Genomic DNA, 17,147 nt, shown 5'->3' with positions numbered 1-17,147 from the left:
TGCAGGGCTCCAGAGGCCTGGGGGTGGCCCCCCTACAGCCGGTGCCCACCGGCAGCATGGCTCCCTCCGCCCTGAGGACACACGTCCACGCACGCTGCACCCCCAAAGCCTGCGTCCCTCCCCAGCTCCCCACCTGAAACGGCTTCAGGCACCCCCCCCACCCACTGCCACGGCCAAACCCAGCCCAACCTGCAGCCACGGAAGTTAAGGACGATTTTTGCAGCCACAGGAGTTAAGCACAATAATTGCTGGGACCTGGACTTGCCGCGAGGCGTTTGCCCTGGCCATGGGCAGTCCCGGCCTGGCAGAGGAGAGGAGGCCCAGAGAGACCCACAGGGAGGAGGTAAGTTTAGTACAAGTGTTTATTGTCGTTTCCCCCAAAGGGCACATACAAATCAGGCCGGACTCCAGCCCCTAGACAGAGTCCTAATGAGGTTAGTTCACATGCGTTTAAAAACAGCTCTTCTACCAGTACCGTTACATCGAAACATTAAAAGCCAAAAAAAAAAAAAACCAAAACAAAACAAACCCCCAAAAAACTCGTCCCCTGGAAGTTTCCAACAGCAAGTAATGCTAGTCACACGCAACACGGACAGACGGTGTTAGGGGACCCAAGGGTATGTACAAAGTTATCTTTAAAAGACACAGTGAGTCACTGCTATCAAGTAAGACCCCCCCGCCCGGCTGGCCTGAGGGGCACAGCATGGCCACCCCGGGGGGCTGCCTGGCTGCAGCACTGTTAGCCAAAGCAGGGAGGCAGGGATGGATAACCACCACCAGCAGCACAAGCCGCTAATTGCAATCAGACAGGGAAAGCCTTTGCCCACCTGCAGCAAGGTACAGCCTTTGCGGTGAGGAAGAGCCCTGGGGCAAACCCAGCCCTGGCTAAGCCACCGCCGCATTGCCCAATGTGGCTACGAGAGCTGAACTCGCCCAGGGAAGGCGGCAGGACCATGCCCTCCCCGAGACTGCATCCTGCCCCAGGGATGCCGGAGTAGTCCCTGACCCTCTCCCAGGGGATTTCTGGTTACACCAGGGCTGTCCTGCAGAAGGAGGGGAGCCTGCCCCAGCCCATGCTGCTGGCCTGCCCGCCCCGGGGAGCCGAATTACCAAACAGAGCCTAGAAACCAGCCAAAAGCCTGCAACCAACATGCACTGCAGTAAAACCACGCTGGGACAGAGGCAGCGAGTCGAACCGCGCCTCTGCCTTGCAGAGGACTCAAAAAAACCCAGAAGCAAAGCAAAGGAAAACCAGCAAGGCCAAAACATCCCTAATTCTACAGCCTCTGAACGCGGGGCTGGGGCGGCTCCGGCTGGGGGACAGCGAGGGGGGCACGGGGAGCCGGCTCTGCCCATGCGGAGCGGGAGCTTGGCAGAGGGGAGCCGTCAGGGGGTAGCAAAGCCACCCGCGGGCGCTGGGATCACTAGTGGTTGGTACTGCATTGCTACGGGAGCGAAGGAGCCCGGACCCCTCCCCAAGGGGCTGGTGCTGGGGGGCAGCCCATGGCCCCAGGTTCGGTGCTCCAGGCAGGGGGAGCTGGAGAAGGCTCCCCTCCGTGGCGTAAAACATCCCCGAGCTGGTGCAGACGGGAAGGGAAAGGAGAAGCCGACGCAGGGGCTTGAAGCATCTCCGGTCTTCCTGGTGCACCAGGAGCCTGGCCGCGGTGCTGCCGTGCTGCCGGCTGGCATTCGGCCCCGGAGTCACTGTCAGCCGTAAGGCAGGAAGACTTGAGACTGAGCAGAAGCTGCCGAGGGGGAGAGGAGGGCGCGCAGAGCACGCGGGGGTCTCCCCGCCACCGGGGCTCATCCTCCGGCCACCGTTGGGCTTCCCACCGCGTCTTTTCCAGGTGTCTTTGGTTTCCGTTACAGAAACGCCGGTGGCATTTTCTCCTCCCGCGAGCTGCTCGGGGCGAGCGCGTTAGGCTGGGAACTCGGTGCCGTGCTGCCTGATGTGCTCATCGGTGACGGACAGGTAGGTGGCTCGCATGCTCGGGGAGTACTGCGGGGAGAGGACACAGGGGTCAGCGTACCCCCGACCCATGGCGTGCGCCACCAAGCCCCACCAGCCACCTCCAACCCAACCCTGCTCCGCTATGTGCCGCCAGAGAAAGCCCGAGGATGGAGAGGGAAGATTACTTCCCGCTTGTATTAATCCCCAATTCATCTGCCGGGCTGCCATGGGTAAGGGGGCCAGACCCTGGTCCCAGCCTCTTCAAGGGATGGAAGACAAGAGACCCCCCAGCCAAAACACTTCGAGTGTCCTCAAGCTCTGCTTTGCCCCTTCCCGCACTGCTGGGATGTCAGCCAGGTTCATCCTCCACCTTCCCACACCAGCCTGGCAGCGGATTCAGCCCCAGTTGCTGAGCCTGGAGGTGTCCGATCCCGAAGGGCTTGCACCAGGATGGGCTTGAGCTCCCCTTCCTGCACCAGCACGGGGACGGTGGCACTGCACGCACTGGCCGAGCTGGCACAGCGGTGGAGCAGGATGGGCTTTAGCCCTGACACTCAGGCTTGGGCCGGGTCTCTGCAGAAGCTGAGCTGGGTTTTGCCCCCTCATCTTCCCTGTCCGCACACAATCCTTACCCTGGCCGTGCCGGGGCTCACCGGGTGCCTGCACCGGCAGTTGCTGCAGGCTGAACCCCCTGGGGGTCCCCAGCAGGACGAGGTCCCCCCGCCGCACCAGGAAGGGGGTACCGGTGAGCCCAGGGCAAAACCTCAGCTCCCCCCCGCCCCGCCAATGCTGCAGAACTAAATTTCTCCAGCATTTTGCGGAGGGAGGGGCACCCCAGCCAGGCATTAAGGAAGATTATTCCTAGTTTGTTATTTTGGACCATGAAAGTCCTTCCTCAGGGATCTGAATCCTGGTTAAATTAGACCATTCAGGGTGGGGAGAAGCGCTCAAATTAATCCCCCCCGTTTGTCCATCCCCGGGGAAGAGGCTCGCCAGCTGCCAGGTCTGCGCAATCCGATTACAGGCTCCCGCGCTGGAGCGGCTCCAGGCTTTCACCTGATGGCAAAAAATCTTCCCCGGAAGAGGCGAGCGTGGTGTCCCTGCCGCGGCAGCGTGCCCGGAGCCACGTCCCCAGCCCCACCGCGGTGCCACCCCCATGCCACCACTGTGCCCGCGAGGGGTGAGCCGGGGGGACATCGCTGCTTCGGATGGAGGCATCAAAGCAGATTAGATGCTGTCAGAAAGGGAAGGGGAAAAACTGCACCAAGAAGGGGACGGAGATTGGGACCTTTTCCAGCCATCCCGACACATGGGAGCTGCAAATCAATCCCCTCTTGTGCCTGCGCTGGGGACAAACCACAGCCCCGTCCCCCCTAGAGCCTTCCAAGCTCTCCCCAAAATCAAACCAGCCCCACGGGAAAAGGGGATGGAGGGAGGCACCAAGGAGGGGAAGGAGGGTGGGAACCCGGCTGCTGCCCCAGGAGGAGGAGGAAGGAGAAGGAAGCGGCTGAACTTACTCTTGATGGGCAACTTAGCTCCAAAATAATTGATGCAAAAAAAATAATAAAAAATAAAAAAAGAAATAAAAAAAAATAAAGCAGGCGTTAACAGGCAGGATGGGCTTAAACAAACAGCGGGGAAATGTAAACATGCAGGGGTGACTGCGGAAAGTGTCCTTTGAAAGTCAGAATAAATAAGAAATAAAGCAGAGAAGAGCAGCTGAAGGGAAGACTATTTCGGTCTCCTCCGAGCACGTGGCTGGTGACCTCTCCCCGCAGCCCCCGCGGGCCGGCCGGGAACTGGGTTAGTGAGACGGGCAGGAGGGATGCGCTCGCAGATGGGGCACGTCCTCCGCAAGGGCAGGAGGAGGGGACCGAGCTCACCCGTCCCCATCCCCACTCTGTCGGTGCCCCGGGCGAGCGGCTTCCCAGTGAAGCAGAGGGGCACCTGGCCACCCAGCTAATCCCCCCCCGGCCCACGGGGCATCACAAGAAGGACTTGGCCTCGGGCGTCCACCGTACCGTGGGAGGAGGAGAGCCTCTGCCGATCAGGGGGACGTTCTCGTAGCGCGGGTTACCACCGAAGAGCACGGCTTGGTTCCTGGAGGGGGAGAGCCCGTCAGAGCGGGGGGCATGGCAAGACCCCCACCATCGTCCCATGTCCCTGAAGCGGGGTGATGCTTCATCCCCGAGGTGGGGGGACCCGAGGGTCAGCCCCTCCGAGGAAGCAGGGGGGGCGGGTCTCACATGTACTCAGAGACGGGGGCGTTGGAGATGGTCTGCGCCGGGGGGTGCAGGCTGCTCTGGCTGCCCAGGCTGCTGCTGTAGCTGCAGAAGCTGCGGAGCTGCCCCCGGGCCGGGTTGTGGGTGGCGATGCGACGGGCCTGCGGGTTGAAGGGGTCTTCCTCGTCCATGTCATCGTAGTCCCGGTCCCTGCGGGGACAAGACACTGGTGCTCACCCCCCCGAGCCCCAAAGCCAGTTCTCCCCCGTGCCCAGCTCGTGCCGCACACGTGCCCCGTGCCCCCCGGTGAAGGCAGGGGCTGCGGGCAGACCCACCGGCCAGTGAAGTGCTTCCAGGCGCGTGGCGTGGCACAGATGATGGTGGAGAAGGAGGCGGCCACCAGCAGGGAGAAGAGGACCAAGTAGAGCAAACCCTCCACCCCGTCGTAGCAGATGCCGATAAGGGCGTCCAGGTAGTCCTGCGGCAGGAGACGGGATGGGGCAGGGCTGGTGGTGGTGGTGGGGGGTGACCCCCAGCGCTACGCACCCCTGTCCCGGCCCCCCCTCACCTTGTGCAGCCCCCGGCAGTCCAGCATGGCCGTGAGCTGGTGCAGGCTGGTCTCTGAGGAGTTCAGGAGCTGCTGGACCCCCAGCAGGTCTTTCTGCAGGAGAAGTGGGGGGTCAGGGCAGTGCTGGGTGAGATGGGGGGCAGAGAGGGGGGCATGGGTTCCTGGCTCCCCCCACCCTGTACCTCGGCCGTGGGGAAGAGAGGCAGTGCAAACTGTATCAGGCCCTGGATCTGGATCTGCATGGTGGTGAGCGAGCGCTGGAAGACGGTGAGAGCCTGCAAGGGGGGAGCGGAGAGCGGTCACAGAGCTGCTGGGGGGCACCCCCCCAGTCCCAGGCAGCACAAAGCCGGGGGGCGGCTCCCCCATACCTGCTGGAAGGGGTTGCTCAGGCTCTGGTCACAGTACAGGTAATAGTGAACCACTTCTGCAAAGCAAACGGCAGATGTTGGTGTGAGCATCCTGGGGGGCAGAGCGCAGCCCAGGGCGGACAGCACGGCAGCAGGGAGCTCCGGACCCCCCCAGACCTCCCCGTGGTTTTTGGGGGAGCACTGGGGTCCCTGCCCTGAGCTCATCTCCACGCCATGCCCTGGGACCAGCCCTCACCTGCGCTGATGTCGCTCTCCGTCTGGTTCATGATGAACTTGTCCGGAGCCACGCAGAAGTCGCTGGTGCCCTGTGGGGACAAGAGGGACATCGTCGGGGCTGGGAAGGATGAGACGGTGCTCTCGGCTCTGCCCCGGCACGGCCGGTACCACCCCTCCCCTGCCAGCCCCGCTCACCACTGCTGCTGCCGTGTCCACGGCCATGGAGGCCCAGCTGAGGATGAGCGTCAGCAGCCCGCAGCACAGCATCCTGCGGGGAGAGGGGTGAGCACGCCATGGGATCCAACTGTGTGTGTGTCCCCCCCGGCAGCTCCGGCGCCACCAAGCCTGGCCATGGGATACTCACGTGGTGAGGAGGCAACGGGAGCGCTTGGCCAGCCCCAGGCAGGCCAGGAGGCAGACGGTGAGGACAAGGATGAAGAAGAGGAGATAAGCCAACCACCTGGGCACAGAGGAAGGCTCCGTCAGGTGTGCCCACCTCCCCAGCCCCACCGGCAGCCGATTTGGCAGCCCAGCGCCATCCCATGGCCCCGCTCACCGGTAATACTCCACGTAGGAGACGTGGCTGGCCAGCACGGTGAGCTCGGCGCTAGCCCCCCGCCAGACGGGCAGCCCTGAGAGCTGAAGGACGATGCTGCCGGCCAACTGCTGCATGAACTTGAGGGTCTGCAGGTAGTCCCCCCGCGTGGCCAGCAGCTCGTTCAGCCGCGCCAGGTGCTGCTCCAACCCCACCTGCATCTGCTGCGTGGTGCCCGCCACCTGGGGACAACGGGGACGGTCAGCCCCGCACCGGGGACTTCCCCACTGTCAGCCCCGCACTCAGCAGAGCCATTCGCCCCATCTGTGGGATGCTGACCCTCCAGGAGAGCGGCCCCACACCAACCCCTCATGCTCAAGCCGGATCCATCCTCTGGGACAGCCCTTCCCGGCCACAAAGGCCCCATTCTGTGGGGTGACGTCACCCTCCCGTGCTCGGTGTGGCATGGCCGCCCCGGGGGCTCGGCCGGCAGGGTCCCTCCAGCTGGATGCCTCCCTCCCCAGTGCTTTAACCAAACCCGGGATGGGGGAATTGACGCAACCCTGGGGGAGATGGAGTGGGTCACGTAGGGGGACCCTGCCCCGTGGCCCTACCAGGGAGTCGATGCCGGTGATTGTGTGGTTGGCGTGGTCCAGGGCGTAGAGCAGCTGGTACACCCCGTCGTTGGTCTCGCTGTTGCCGTAGAAGCCGATGCCGACGGCCGTGCTGCGGGCACAGAGGGGACCCCCAGTCAGAGGGGAGGAAAACGCTCACCCTGACATGGGTGCCCTGCCTTGGGGGGACACTGGCTGGACACGGGACACTCCCCGGAGCATCCCGGTTTCAGGGGACCTGCACCTGCGGCAGGGCAGAGCTAAAGCAGACAGGACAGGGACGGCACAATGATGGGGACATGCTCCCTCCTGGTGCCCACGGGGCCCTGGGACAGCCGAGCCCGGAGCTGCTCCACAGGCCGGACACGGCAGGTTTGAAGCTCCTTCTGCCAAACTCTGAGAGATTGAGGGTGGAGGGGCTGGGCAAAGCAGATTAGGGGAATCCGCTGGAAGCGATGCCGCTACTGATTAAACTGCTCCTGGGCTCACCCCGAGATGGGAGGCAGGCAGCAGGCTGGGGGCTGTGCCGTGGCCACTCCAGGCCCCGTGGCGAGCTCACCGCGGCCACTTCGGCGCTCCCTGGCACCTGGTGTGCCAGCAGGCGAAGCTGGGATGGAGACAGGAGCCAGCTCCAAGGAGGGACGTGCCCGTGCCTGGCGTGTGCGATGCTGTCCCCGTCCCCATGGCAGACCCCAATAAAACCGACAGACACCAGCCCATTCACCACATCAGGCCTTTAACGGCTGCAAACAGGCTCAGGGTGGCTGTCGGGGGGGGGGTTTCAAAGCCCCGGGGGAGCTGGAGAATGGTCCCCTGCCGCCTGCCAGCGGGCGCCCCGAGGCTGCAGGAGCAGGAGGACCCGGAGTGGGGGGGGTGGTCCCGGGGGGAGCACGCCAAGCTCATTAGTGCCATTTCCCTGCTCCGAACAACGCTTGCAGGCAGCCATCTCGCTCCGCCCAGGCAAAACCAGCCCCTTTGTCTGGCAAGCGGGTCATGGCCGGGCAGCGAAAGAGCCCCGTGTCCCATCCCGTCCCCCTTCGCGGGGCCAGGCCTGCCGGGAGGCACCCGGGCCGGCTGGCAGGGGGTCCTCCCAGCCACTGGCTGCCAAAACCTGAGACGGGCTCGGAAAGCCACCAGCACGCTGCCGGGCAAAGAAGTGTTCCCCTTGCCTAATTGCTCCGGTCGCAATTAAGGCCGGGCGCACACGGGACCTGCCAGCTGGGTCACGCTGCCGCCTGCCATCTGCTCCGGGCTGGGATTAGTGACCCAGCCCCGCTCCCGGCCGGGATTAGCCGGGAAGGCGGCACAGCCGCGGTGGGGACAGGGACAGGGCTGGCCCGTGGCTGGTCCCCGGCGCTGCCCCGGCACCGGCAGGGAGTGAGGGAGGGATGGACTGCATTTAATGGCACAGATATAATTAAAGCAACTCATGGCCGGAGCGTAGACCCCCGTCGTCGCTGAGAGGACAGCACGGGGTCCCCATTCTCACCAGCAGATGAGCCCGGCGGTGACGGCCATCCAGGTGACGCAGCAGGAGTGGGGCCGCTTGGTCTCGGGCTCCTGGTCCCTCTTGCAGCAGCAGAGGCAGATCAGGTAGACAGTGAGGAAGAGGAGGTTGAGGCCGAGGCAGACGGCAGCCACCAAGCCAAGGAAAAGCAGCGACTGGGAAAGCGAGAGGGGACAGTCAGCGGCTGCGGCCGTCACATGCCGCAGGGCGCCCGGCAGGATGCGGCCACGTCCAGTGTCCCACAGGACGGTCACACGGGGAAAGAGGAAGCGTCCCCTGTCCCCACACGGGGCCACCGAGCCGGGGTGCAGCAGCCCCTCCGGGGGGGGGGTGGGGTGGGACACCGGGACTGCCCCCCCGCTCCTCATTCCGGGGTCACGGCGGTCCGTGCCCTGGGATGCCGGGGGGCTGCGGCACCGCCAAGGCGAGGGGTGACCCCCCGCTTCGCACCCCCTGGGAGGGACGGGGGGGAGGCGGGGGGGGCTCCGGCAGAGCCGGTGCCGGCTGGTCCGGCGGGGGGGCCCCGCGCCCCCGCCGCCTGCCCCGGGGAAGAAGGGCGCTTTGTGCGGCCGTGAGATCAGAGCTGGCGCCGGCATGAAAGCGGCGAGGACGGGGAGGGGGGGAACGGAGCCCCGCCGGCAAGCGGGACCCCTGCCCGGGAGCGGGCTCCGTCCGCGATGGGGGGCAGCGCGAGGAGGGGGTCGGCGGGCGCCGGGAGGGGGTCGGCGGGCGCGGGGTCGGTACCTGCTGGTAGTCGGGGTCCCGCGGTCGGAAGGCGGAGGGGACGGGCTGGAGGCGCAGGCCGCGGTGCGGCAGCCCGTGGAGCCAGGCCGCCCACCACGGCGCCAGGTAGTCGGCGCGGGCGGGCGGCATGGCGGGGGGCGGCGGGGCCGCGGCCGCGATGGAGCCGCCGGGGCCGGGGCCAGGGCCGGGGGTGGGGAAGGGCCGCGCCGCCACGCCGCGGGGCTCCGCCCACCGAGCCACGCCCACCGCCACGCCCACCCCCGGCCACGCCCACGCCAGCCGGAGGCACCGAACCCCCCCCCACACCTCGGTGTCACCCCGTAGGGGCACCGCACCCCCTGTCCCCTGCTATAGGGGCACCGCACCCCTGTCACCCCCCCGCTATAGGGGCATCACACCTCATCACTGTCCTCCTACAGGGGCATCACAGCCGTCACCTCCCTGCTGCAGGGGCACCAGACCCTTGTCACCCCCCGCCCCAGCTATAGGGACACCACACCTCATCACTGTCCTGCTATAGGGGCATTGCACCCTTGTCACCCCCCCCGCTACAGGGGCACTGCACCCCCTGTCCCCCCTCCGCTATTAGGGCACCGCATCCCCTATCCCCCCCCTGCTATAGGGACATCACAGCCATCACCTCCCTGCTATAGGGGCACTGCACCCTGTGTCCTCTGCTATAGGGGTATCACAGCACCTCACCCCCCTGCTACAGGGACACCGTACCCCATCCTCCCTGCTATAGGGACATCACACCCCATCACCACCCTGCTACAGGGGCACCACACCCCCTTACCTCCCTGCTATAGGGGTATCAAAGGACCTCACCTCCCCGCTATTGGGGAACCACACCCCGCATCCCCTGCTATAGGGGCACTGCACACCATCACCTCCCTGCTATAGGGGAAACGCACCCCATCCTTCCTGCTATAGGGCTACCGTACCTCTGTCACCCCCCCCCCGCTATAGTGGCACTGCACCCCATCCCCCCGCTGCTATAGGGGCATCACAACACCTCAGCTCCTGCTATAGGGGCACCGCAGCCCTGTCACCTGGCTGCTAGAGGGGTAGCTCACCAAATTCCCCTCCTTGCTATAGGGTCACACCCCCTCATCACCTCCCCGCTGGAGGGTCACTACACACCTGTCACCTCCCTGCTATAGGGGCACTGCTCCCCCATGTAGGGACTGCACCGCCGTCACCCCTACAATGGCATCACACAGTGGCACCCGCTGCTATAGGGCTACCACATCCCTTCACTGCCTGTGCCAGGTCACACGCCATAGGGACAGGTCCCAGCCACAGGTGACACACCGGTGGCCATGTGTGATGGATGGGGCCATTGCAGATCCTGCTCCAGGTGCCCCAGGACCCGGCTGTCACCCCACCACAGCTTCCCGTGGGCGAGGGGGCAACTCTGATGACGCTCCAGTTTACCCGGTGACCACAAACTGTCCCCCTGCCAGGCAGGTGTGCTCCCAGCAGAGCCCATGGAGGGGACAGCCGTGACAGTGACACCCTCCGGTGCCAAGGACCATCAGGGCTGTGCTGCGGCCCCTCAGGCAAGTCCCCCCCTGCCTGCTGTGGGCAACACTTCATCCCAGTGCACACCAGTCCCTCCTGGGCAACCCGCTCAGGTCCTCTGCCCACCCAGGAGCAGACCTTGTCCCCCGCGAGCCCACCGCTAGCACCACCCCCCATGGAAGGGGACCTTCCTGCCCCCCACCCCGAGGAAGGGGATCACCAGCCACTCTGCTGCAGCACAGACTGAATATGGCTCCTGAACCCCCAGAACACCCACGGTTTCAGCATGGTGGACAAACGTGACATCAGAAACACTTCAGGTTTTTATTTATGTAACAAACATGGAGAAACCTACACATGAACGGCTCATTTCAGCTCCTTCACGGCCAAACCTGCGGAGGAGAAAGAGACGATTTAAGGATCAGAAACACTCTGCTCACTGTCCTGCCCACCCGCCCGGGGACGCATCTCAGCATCATCAGATCATCTAAAGGTCCCTTCCAAACCAAACCGTTCCATTATTTCCTCCAGCGTCAGTTCCAGGCACAGGGACAGCAAAACCAAGTGGCCTGAACAGGTCAGTGACCCAGAACAGGGGAACATGTGCTGGGACAGGACTCGTGTCCCACTGGGACAGCAGGAGCTCCGCAGGAGCCACCTCTGTCCAGCCTGCTGCCCCCCATCCCACGATGTTTCCCTCTGGATGCCAAGGGATACCTGGGGGCAGGGACTGCTTCAGCTTCTCGGCCTTCTCCTTGTCCGTGATGACCAGGGTGTACAGGTACCGGCTGCAGCGCACCTTGAATTTCACATTATCCTTGTTCTTCTTGATCTTGACCGCTGCGGGACGAAGGAAGAGGTCAGCAGGACGGCGGTGACCCCACACCGGCTCCTCCCCTCGCACCCAACCCGGGAGGACCATCACAGCCCTGCCTCGCTCACCAAAACCAAACAAAATCCAAAATAAATATTTTTTTCCTATATTGTTGTCATCAAAAGCTGCTGCACCAGTGAGGGGATTCAGCCCGTCTCACAGAGACGCTGCGCAGGTTTCTCAAGGCCAACAGCTTTATTTTGAGGTCGTTTTGCTTCGCAGCGGCGGTTTACGACAAGCACTGTGAAAAATTTATCGCGTCGCAAATTTTCAATGGAGCGTGACGGCTCACACTGGGCTTGTTATTTACCCGTGTCGTCTTCTGCAACCGAATCGCTGCACTGGAGCCCGTAACGCAGCTCCTGCGCTCTGCGGCCAGCGCTTCCCATCTCCTTTATACTCCCTTAAGGCCATTTTGTCTCAGCAGCTCACTCAGGGCCGCGGCCAGTTCCTCTCCCCCCCCGGCCCAGAGCCCCTGCAGCTCAGTGTTACGAGAGCTGCTGCGAAACGCAGAACGAGTCGAAAGGCACGGAGAGGCTTTGTGAGGGGCTGTCATCAGCTACAACAACGTTTCGGTGTTGAACTATCCCTTCTCGCCCACACTGCTAAGTTATAAAAACATCTCCAGAATGGAAATGCCTCTTCCCCGTGACAGCTAGATCCAAACAAGCAAGAGAAGAGGGAAAACTCTTCATGCGTTGTTAAATACGGAGACAAGGCATTTCTGGTGTTTCAATTGTAACGGTCTTTGTATTTGCAACAAAAGAAAACCTGAGTCTGAGTATGATTCACTTGTCATTCTGACACAACTCCCTAATGTCTGACACCTTGTAGCTTTTCGAAGACTACAGCAAGTCAGAGACAAGGTGATATTTGCAAATACTTTCCAGTGAGCTGCAGCTGGGGCTTGGCCAAAACACCCCGGGGTGAGCAGCCGCGGAGGAAGAATGGCTGAGGAAGAGTGGCTGCGGGGGTGCGAGAACAGCAGCCCCTGGAGGAGCTCAGTCCTGGACCCGAGACCCCGACAGCAACCTCAGACAACACCAAGCAAAAGTTGCTTCAAACGTCACCAATGCTGTGCCCAGAAAAACCCTCAGCCCTGTGTCTTGGCTTCCAAGCCAAGGAGCTCCTCATGCTCCCTGGGGACACGCAGCCCCACAGCCCTGCTCTGGTGGGGAAGAAGAGCTCCTGCACCGGAGCATTCCGCCTCACTCCTCCCCAAAGACACACACAGCACTCACACTTCGCGTCCTTCCTCCTGGCTGTCAGCAAAAAGTCTTTAATCTCCTCAATCTTGCGAGGCTGAAAAGCAAAACATAGACTCACCATACGGAGAATCACAGAATGGTCTGGGTTGGAAGGGACCTTAAAGCCCACCCAGTGCCACCCCCTGCCCTGGGCAGGGACACCTCCCACCAGCCCAGGTTGCTCCAAGCCCCGTCCAACCTGGCCTTGAACCCCTCCAGGGATGGGGCAGCCACAGCTTCTCTGGGCAACCCGGGCCAGGGGCTCACCGCCCTCACAGCCAGAAATTTCTTCCTGAGATCTCATCTCAATCTCCCCTTGTTCAGCTTCAGAACAGCCAAGAGCTCACTCCCCAGCTCACACACTGGTCTCCGTGAGCATCCCCAGACAAACCCCCCGTCCCGCAGCAGCCCCCCCAGGGCACCTCTTCTCCCCGCAGCCAGGTCAGCGACAGCCTCCCCTTCGACGGCAGCACCGCCCCCAGCCATGAGCCAACGCGGGGGTGGCCACAGTGACCCCCGGCACCGCAAGGCGCTGACAGCGGCCCCCCCCCTCACCCTGCCCAGGGCCACGGACCCCCTCTGCTCCCTCACCTCCCCCTCAGCCCCCCGGGGCGAAAGGAGGGACAACCGTCTCCTTCCCCGCCACCCTCCTCCTCCTCACCATGGTTCCGGCACGGCCTCAGAGCGCTCCAACCTGCGGCAGAAACAACCCAAGATGGCGTCAGCCCAGTCCCACCGCCCAACAACGGCCGCCCAACATCGCCTTCCCCCGCCCCGCGCCCATCCGCCCGCCATTGGGTCGCCCCGACTCCCCTCTGCTCCCCCGGCCCGTTCCCGGGGCCGCCCATCCCCGTCCGGCCGCGGATGGCGGCGGATTCCACCCCCGGCTCCGCCACCATCCCGTACTCACAACAGCTGCCTCTGCCTCTGCCCAGAAAGCGGAAGTGAGCGGCCACTTCCGCATCCGGGCCTTAACCCCGCCCTCCCCTGCCGCAGCGCCGCTACGGCTCGGGCGGAGGGACAAAAAGGAGCGGGGCCGCCAGCGCGACGGCGGGCGCGGTTTCTGCGATGAGTTGGCGGGGTCTCAGTCCCCGCCCCCACCCGGCGCTGAACGGGTTAACGGAGGGTACGCCGGGAGAACCGGACACTCCCGGCCTCCCCGATCCCTCCACGCTTCTCCTGGGCACCGCACGGCCGCTTGGGCGGGCTGTTTGCAGCCTCCCAACCTCCCCCCCGAGAGATGCTGGGGCCCGACGGCGCCGGTAGGGCTGTAATGGAGTAGCTTTGCCACAAGAGGGAGCTTCAGCCACGCTTAAAAACCCCAAACCGCCCTAAACCCCTTCAAGAATCCTTGAGGGCGGATGGAGAGGGCGAGGGACCCCATCCTGTCCTTGTCCCTGCGCTTCCTCGGTCCCCCTCACCCCGTCCCCATCCTGCTTGAGCCCCGTGCAGGGCAGGAGCGGCGTTTCGGGGTGCTGGGGTGCTCCTCAGCGGCACTGCGTTGTGGGTGGTTTGGTGGTCGGATGGGGACAGCGGGGTCATCGAGTGCAGTGGGGCCACTGGGGACAGTGGGGCAGGGGGCTACGCACCCTCCCCTTGGCCGCAGTTTCCAGCTCTGCCCTAAAATTTCATGCTGGAGGTGCTTTTGGGGGGGGTCACCCACCCTGCGCTGGCTCCGGGGATGTGACACCGCGTGCTCTGTGCCGGCTGTGAGCGCTGGAGCCCCTCGGTCCGTGCCAGGGACCCCCCATCCATGCGGAGACCCCTCGGTTGGGCGATCATCCGGAGTGGGGGTGCTCAAGGGCGGTGGGGCGGCTTGTCTGGGTCCAGCGTTCCCGGGGTGGGAAAAGGGAATCGATGGAGCCGGTGGCTCCCATGTGGCTGCTGTGGCACCCAGCACCCTGCCCTGGCACCCCGACTCGGTGCCGGCACCGCCTGACGGATGGCTCAAATTAAAAGGGAATAAACCGTCGGGGGAGACAAACGCCTGACGCGGCCGCGTGGACGGAAGCGAGAATTGGGGGAAATTCAAGCCCGTAACTCACAGGGTCCCGTCCCCACAAGGAGGGTCCCCGCCATGGCCGGGGGTGTCCCCAGGGGTCCCCGGCACGGCCGAGGGCTGCAGGTGCCGGGAGAGGCTTCGCAGCCCCGGCTCGATCCCTCCTGCCGGGCGGGTGCAGAAGGAATTTTTCCGTGGGGAGGGAGCCGGTGGGAGCCTTTCCCAGGACTGTGCCCCCATGCCTCGGGGTGAACCCCCGTGGGCGCCCGCTCTGGGGTGGCCCAAGCTGGCGCTGGGTGCCAAAGCTGCCAAAGATTAATTACCTGCCGGTTCCTGATCTTGCAGCCACGGTGGTTTTGGAAATGGATAATTAATTACCTTCTGCTTCTAATTACTGCTGGCGGGGGGATGGTATTGGCAGTGCCCGTGTGCCCGCGAGGGGACCGGAGGGTCGTGGGGCCGTGTCTCGTGTCGGCAGCGTGGATGTGACCCAGCTTGTCCCAGAGACCCAAAATCCCGGGGATGCTCCCCTGAGCGACGGAATGAAGTTACAAGGAAGAAGAAGAAGGAGGAGGAAGAGGGACGGGGGTAGGTGACACTGGGGAAGGGACGGCCCTCCCCAGGTCCTGCACCCGGGCTCGCCCCTCTCTGTCCCCGCTGCTCCCGGCCGAAGGGGTGCTTGGGGTGTCCCGCTGCCACGGGAGCGGGGAGGTTGCAGGGATGCTGCTCCTCGACTCTTGGCAGTGGCCCCGCCGTGGCTCCTGTGTGCCCACCCATGCCCATCCTCCTGTCCCCATCCTCCTGTCCCCATCCTCCTGTCCCCATTACCCTGTGTCCATCCTCTTGTCCTCGTCACCCTGTCCCCATCACCCTGTCCCCATTACCCTGTCCCCATCACCATGTGCCCATCCTCCTGTCCCTGTCACTCTGTGTCCACCCCCTTGTCCCCATCGCCCTGTCCCCATCCTCCTGTCCCCATCCTCCTGTCACTTTGTGTCCACCCCCTTGTCCCCATCACCCTGTCCCCACCACCCTGTCCCCATCCTCCTGTTCCCATCACCCTGTCTCTGTCCCCATCACCCCGTCCCCATCCTCCTGTCCCCATCCCCCTGTGCACATTCTCCCGTCCCCATCACCCTGTGTCTACCCCCTTGTCCCCATCCTCCTGTCCCCATCACCCCGTCCCCATCCTCCTGTCCCCATCACCCTGTCCCCACCACTCTGTCACCATCCCCCTGTCCCCATCAACTTCTGCCCATTCCCCTGTCCCCACCCTCCTGTCCCCATCACCCTGTCCCCATCCTCCTGTCCCCATCACCCTGTCCCCGCCACCCTGTCGCCATCCCCCTGTCCCCATCAACTTCTGCCCATTCCCCTGTCCCTACCCTCCTGTCCCCATCACCCTGTCCCCGCCACCCTGTCCCCATCACCCTGCATCCCACAGCCCTCCCACCCAGCACCAGTCCCACCAGTTGCTCCCAGTATCACACTCCAACCGGTTACTGGGACAAAGCCCACAGCCACGGGGGGAGCTGCGGGGGTGCCGCCGAGGGGAGGTTTGTTGGGTGGGACGATTCCCCTCCCCGCCTGCCCCCCCCCCCACCCCCTCCCCCCGCCACCAAAGGAGTTTTTTAATTGTTTGATTTACTTATCTCATCCCTGATGGGCTGATCTACTCTGCTGCCTTTTAATTGCTTCAAAAGTTGAGCAGTTTTTCATGTTTTAAGGAGTGCTGAATTGTATAATTAAAACACTAACAGTGTAAATCAACAGTGCAGAAGAAAGACAGCAGAGAATTAAGCGAGCTTCTTGGCATAATAATAAAACCAAACCGGCATGAAAAGTGCCCGTTACGGCACCGGCGCTGAATGCTAATGCTCGGCCGAGGGGAGCGAGGCACCGTCCCGCCCCGGCACCCCGCCACCGCCACCTCCAAAATCACCTGGTTTTGGCCCAAAACGCCGCGTGGCCTCGCCAAGGCAGGCCGAGATGGGGGGCATGTGGGTCAGGCGGTGGCCGTGTCCCCCCACCCTGGTCCCACATCCCCCAGGCCCGCCCCCCCCCGCCCGCCGGCAGCGTCGCTCCCGCTCCTGCCTGGGAATGGGTTCACTTTTACTTTATTAATATTATTTAAAAGCCGAGTGGGTGTATAAATCAACAAAAATAATTCATGAGAGTCATTAGCTCCTCAAAGACGGGATCTTTTTACGACTGGCTTTAAATTAAAAAAAGAGAAAAAAAAAAAAAAAAAAGCAACCCAAACCGCACCACATTCTGAAACTGCGGCTTTTAAAACACATCAAATACATTTCCTCCCTGCCTCCCACCGGCCCGGCTCCTCTGCCTAATGAAATTCAATTAGCATCCTTAATTCACCCGCTGGCGACCAGTTTTATATTAAAAAATCTTTCTGGTTCTGCTTGGGAAGCGCCGCGTCGGGAGCGCGGTGGTGTTTAACCCCCCCTCTGCCCCCAGCTCGGGGGCACAGTGCACCCCCCTGGCGTGGGGTTTGGTGAACAGCTTGATGAGGAGCCTTCCTCCTCATCATCATCGTCCTCCTCATCTTTCTCCTCATCCTCCTCATCTTTCTCCTCATCCTCCTCCTTATCCTCATCCTCCTCATCCTCGTTCTTGTCCTCATCCTACTCATCCTCATCCTCCTTCTCCTCATCCTTATCCTCCTCCTCCTCCTCCTCCTCCTCCTCATCTTCCTCCTCATCCTCATTCTCCTCCTCTGCCAGCAGCTCCGGGAGGCTCCGCTGATGTGGGTGTCGATGG

General features: G+C 63.3%; 2 protein-coding genes across 3 annotated transcripts in view; both read right to left on the bottom strand.

Annotated features, from left to right (window-relative positions):
• Window positions 1-361: 361 nt before the first annotated feature.
• Window positions 362-8,907, bottom strand: TTYH2 (tweety family member 2). The gene is made up of 14 exons (XM_063352435.1): window positions 8,726-8,907; window positions 7,964-8,136; window positions 6,475-6,586; window positions 5,882-6,102; window positions 5,690-5,785; window positions 5,521-5,593; window positions 5,345-5,414; window positions 5,110-5,165; window positions 4,924-5,016; window positions 4,742-4,834; window positions 4,509-4,651; window positions 4,198-4,383; window positions 3,973-4,051; window positions 362-1,999 (listed from the first exon to the last, which is right to left on the bottom strand). Exons 1-14 carry the CDS (start codon window positions 8,852-8,854, stop codon window positions 1,919-1,921), a joined length of 1,605 nt encoding a protein of 534 aa, XP_063208505.1. The 5' UTR covers window positions 8,855-8,907; the 3' UTR covers window positions 362-1,918.
• A 1,652-nt stretch (window positions 8,908-10,559) lies between these two features.
• Window positions 10,560-17,147, bottom strand: part of RPL38 (ribosomal protein L38) — a 314,431-nt gene continuing 307,843 nt past the window's right edge. The window contains exons 1-5 of one of the 2 annotated variants that reach the window (XM_063352352.1): window positions 13,281-13,434; window positions 13,032-13,064; window positions 12,365-12,425; window positions 10,967-11,089; window positions 10,560-10,641 (exon numbers count right to left, since the gene is read on the bottom strand). In XM_063352352.1, coding sequence (XP_063208422.1) covers window positions 10,616-10,641; window positions 10,967-11,089; window positions 12,365-12,425; window positions 13,032-13,034 — 213 coding nt within the window. In that variant the 5' untranslated portion in view covers window positions 13,035-13,064; window positions 13,281-13,434 and the 3' untranslated portion in view covers window positions 10,560-10,615. Of the gene's footprint in view, window positions 10,642-10,966; window positions 11,090-12,364; window positions 12,426-13,031; window positions 13,065-13,280; window positions 13,435-17,147 lie in introns of those variants that run through there. The other variant, XM_063352353.1, reaches the window with a different exon arrangement.

Source organism: Chroicocephalus ridibundus, chromosome 14 (assembly GCF_963924245.1).
Source record: "Chroicocephalus ridibundus chromosome 14, bChrRid1.1, whole genome shotgun sequence".
In the NCBI taxonomy this organism is placed as follows: domain Eukaryota; kingdom Metazoa; phylum Chordata; class Aves; order Charadriiformes; family Laridae; genus Chroicocephalus; species Chroicocephalus ridibundus.
This window is presented reverse-complemented; position numbering and strand designations above follow the sequence as displayed.

Coding starts and splice junctions, on each gene's coding strand:
- TTYH2 (XM_063352435.1), bottom strand. CDS start 8,854: ATGCCGCCCGCCCGCGCCGACTACCTGGCGCCGTGGTGGGCGGCCTGG. Junction 5,786..5,881: donor TCCTACGTGGAGTATTACCG/GTGAGCGGGGCC, acceptor CTCTGTGCCCAG/GTGGTTGGCTTATCTCCTCT. Junction 4,384..4,508: donor TGGAAGCACTTCACTGGCCG/GTGGGTCTGCCC, acceptor TTGTCCCCGCAG/GGACCGGGACTACGATGACA.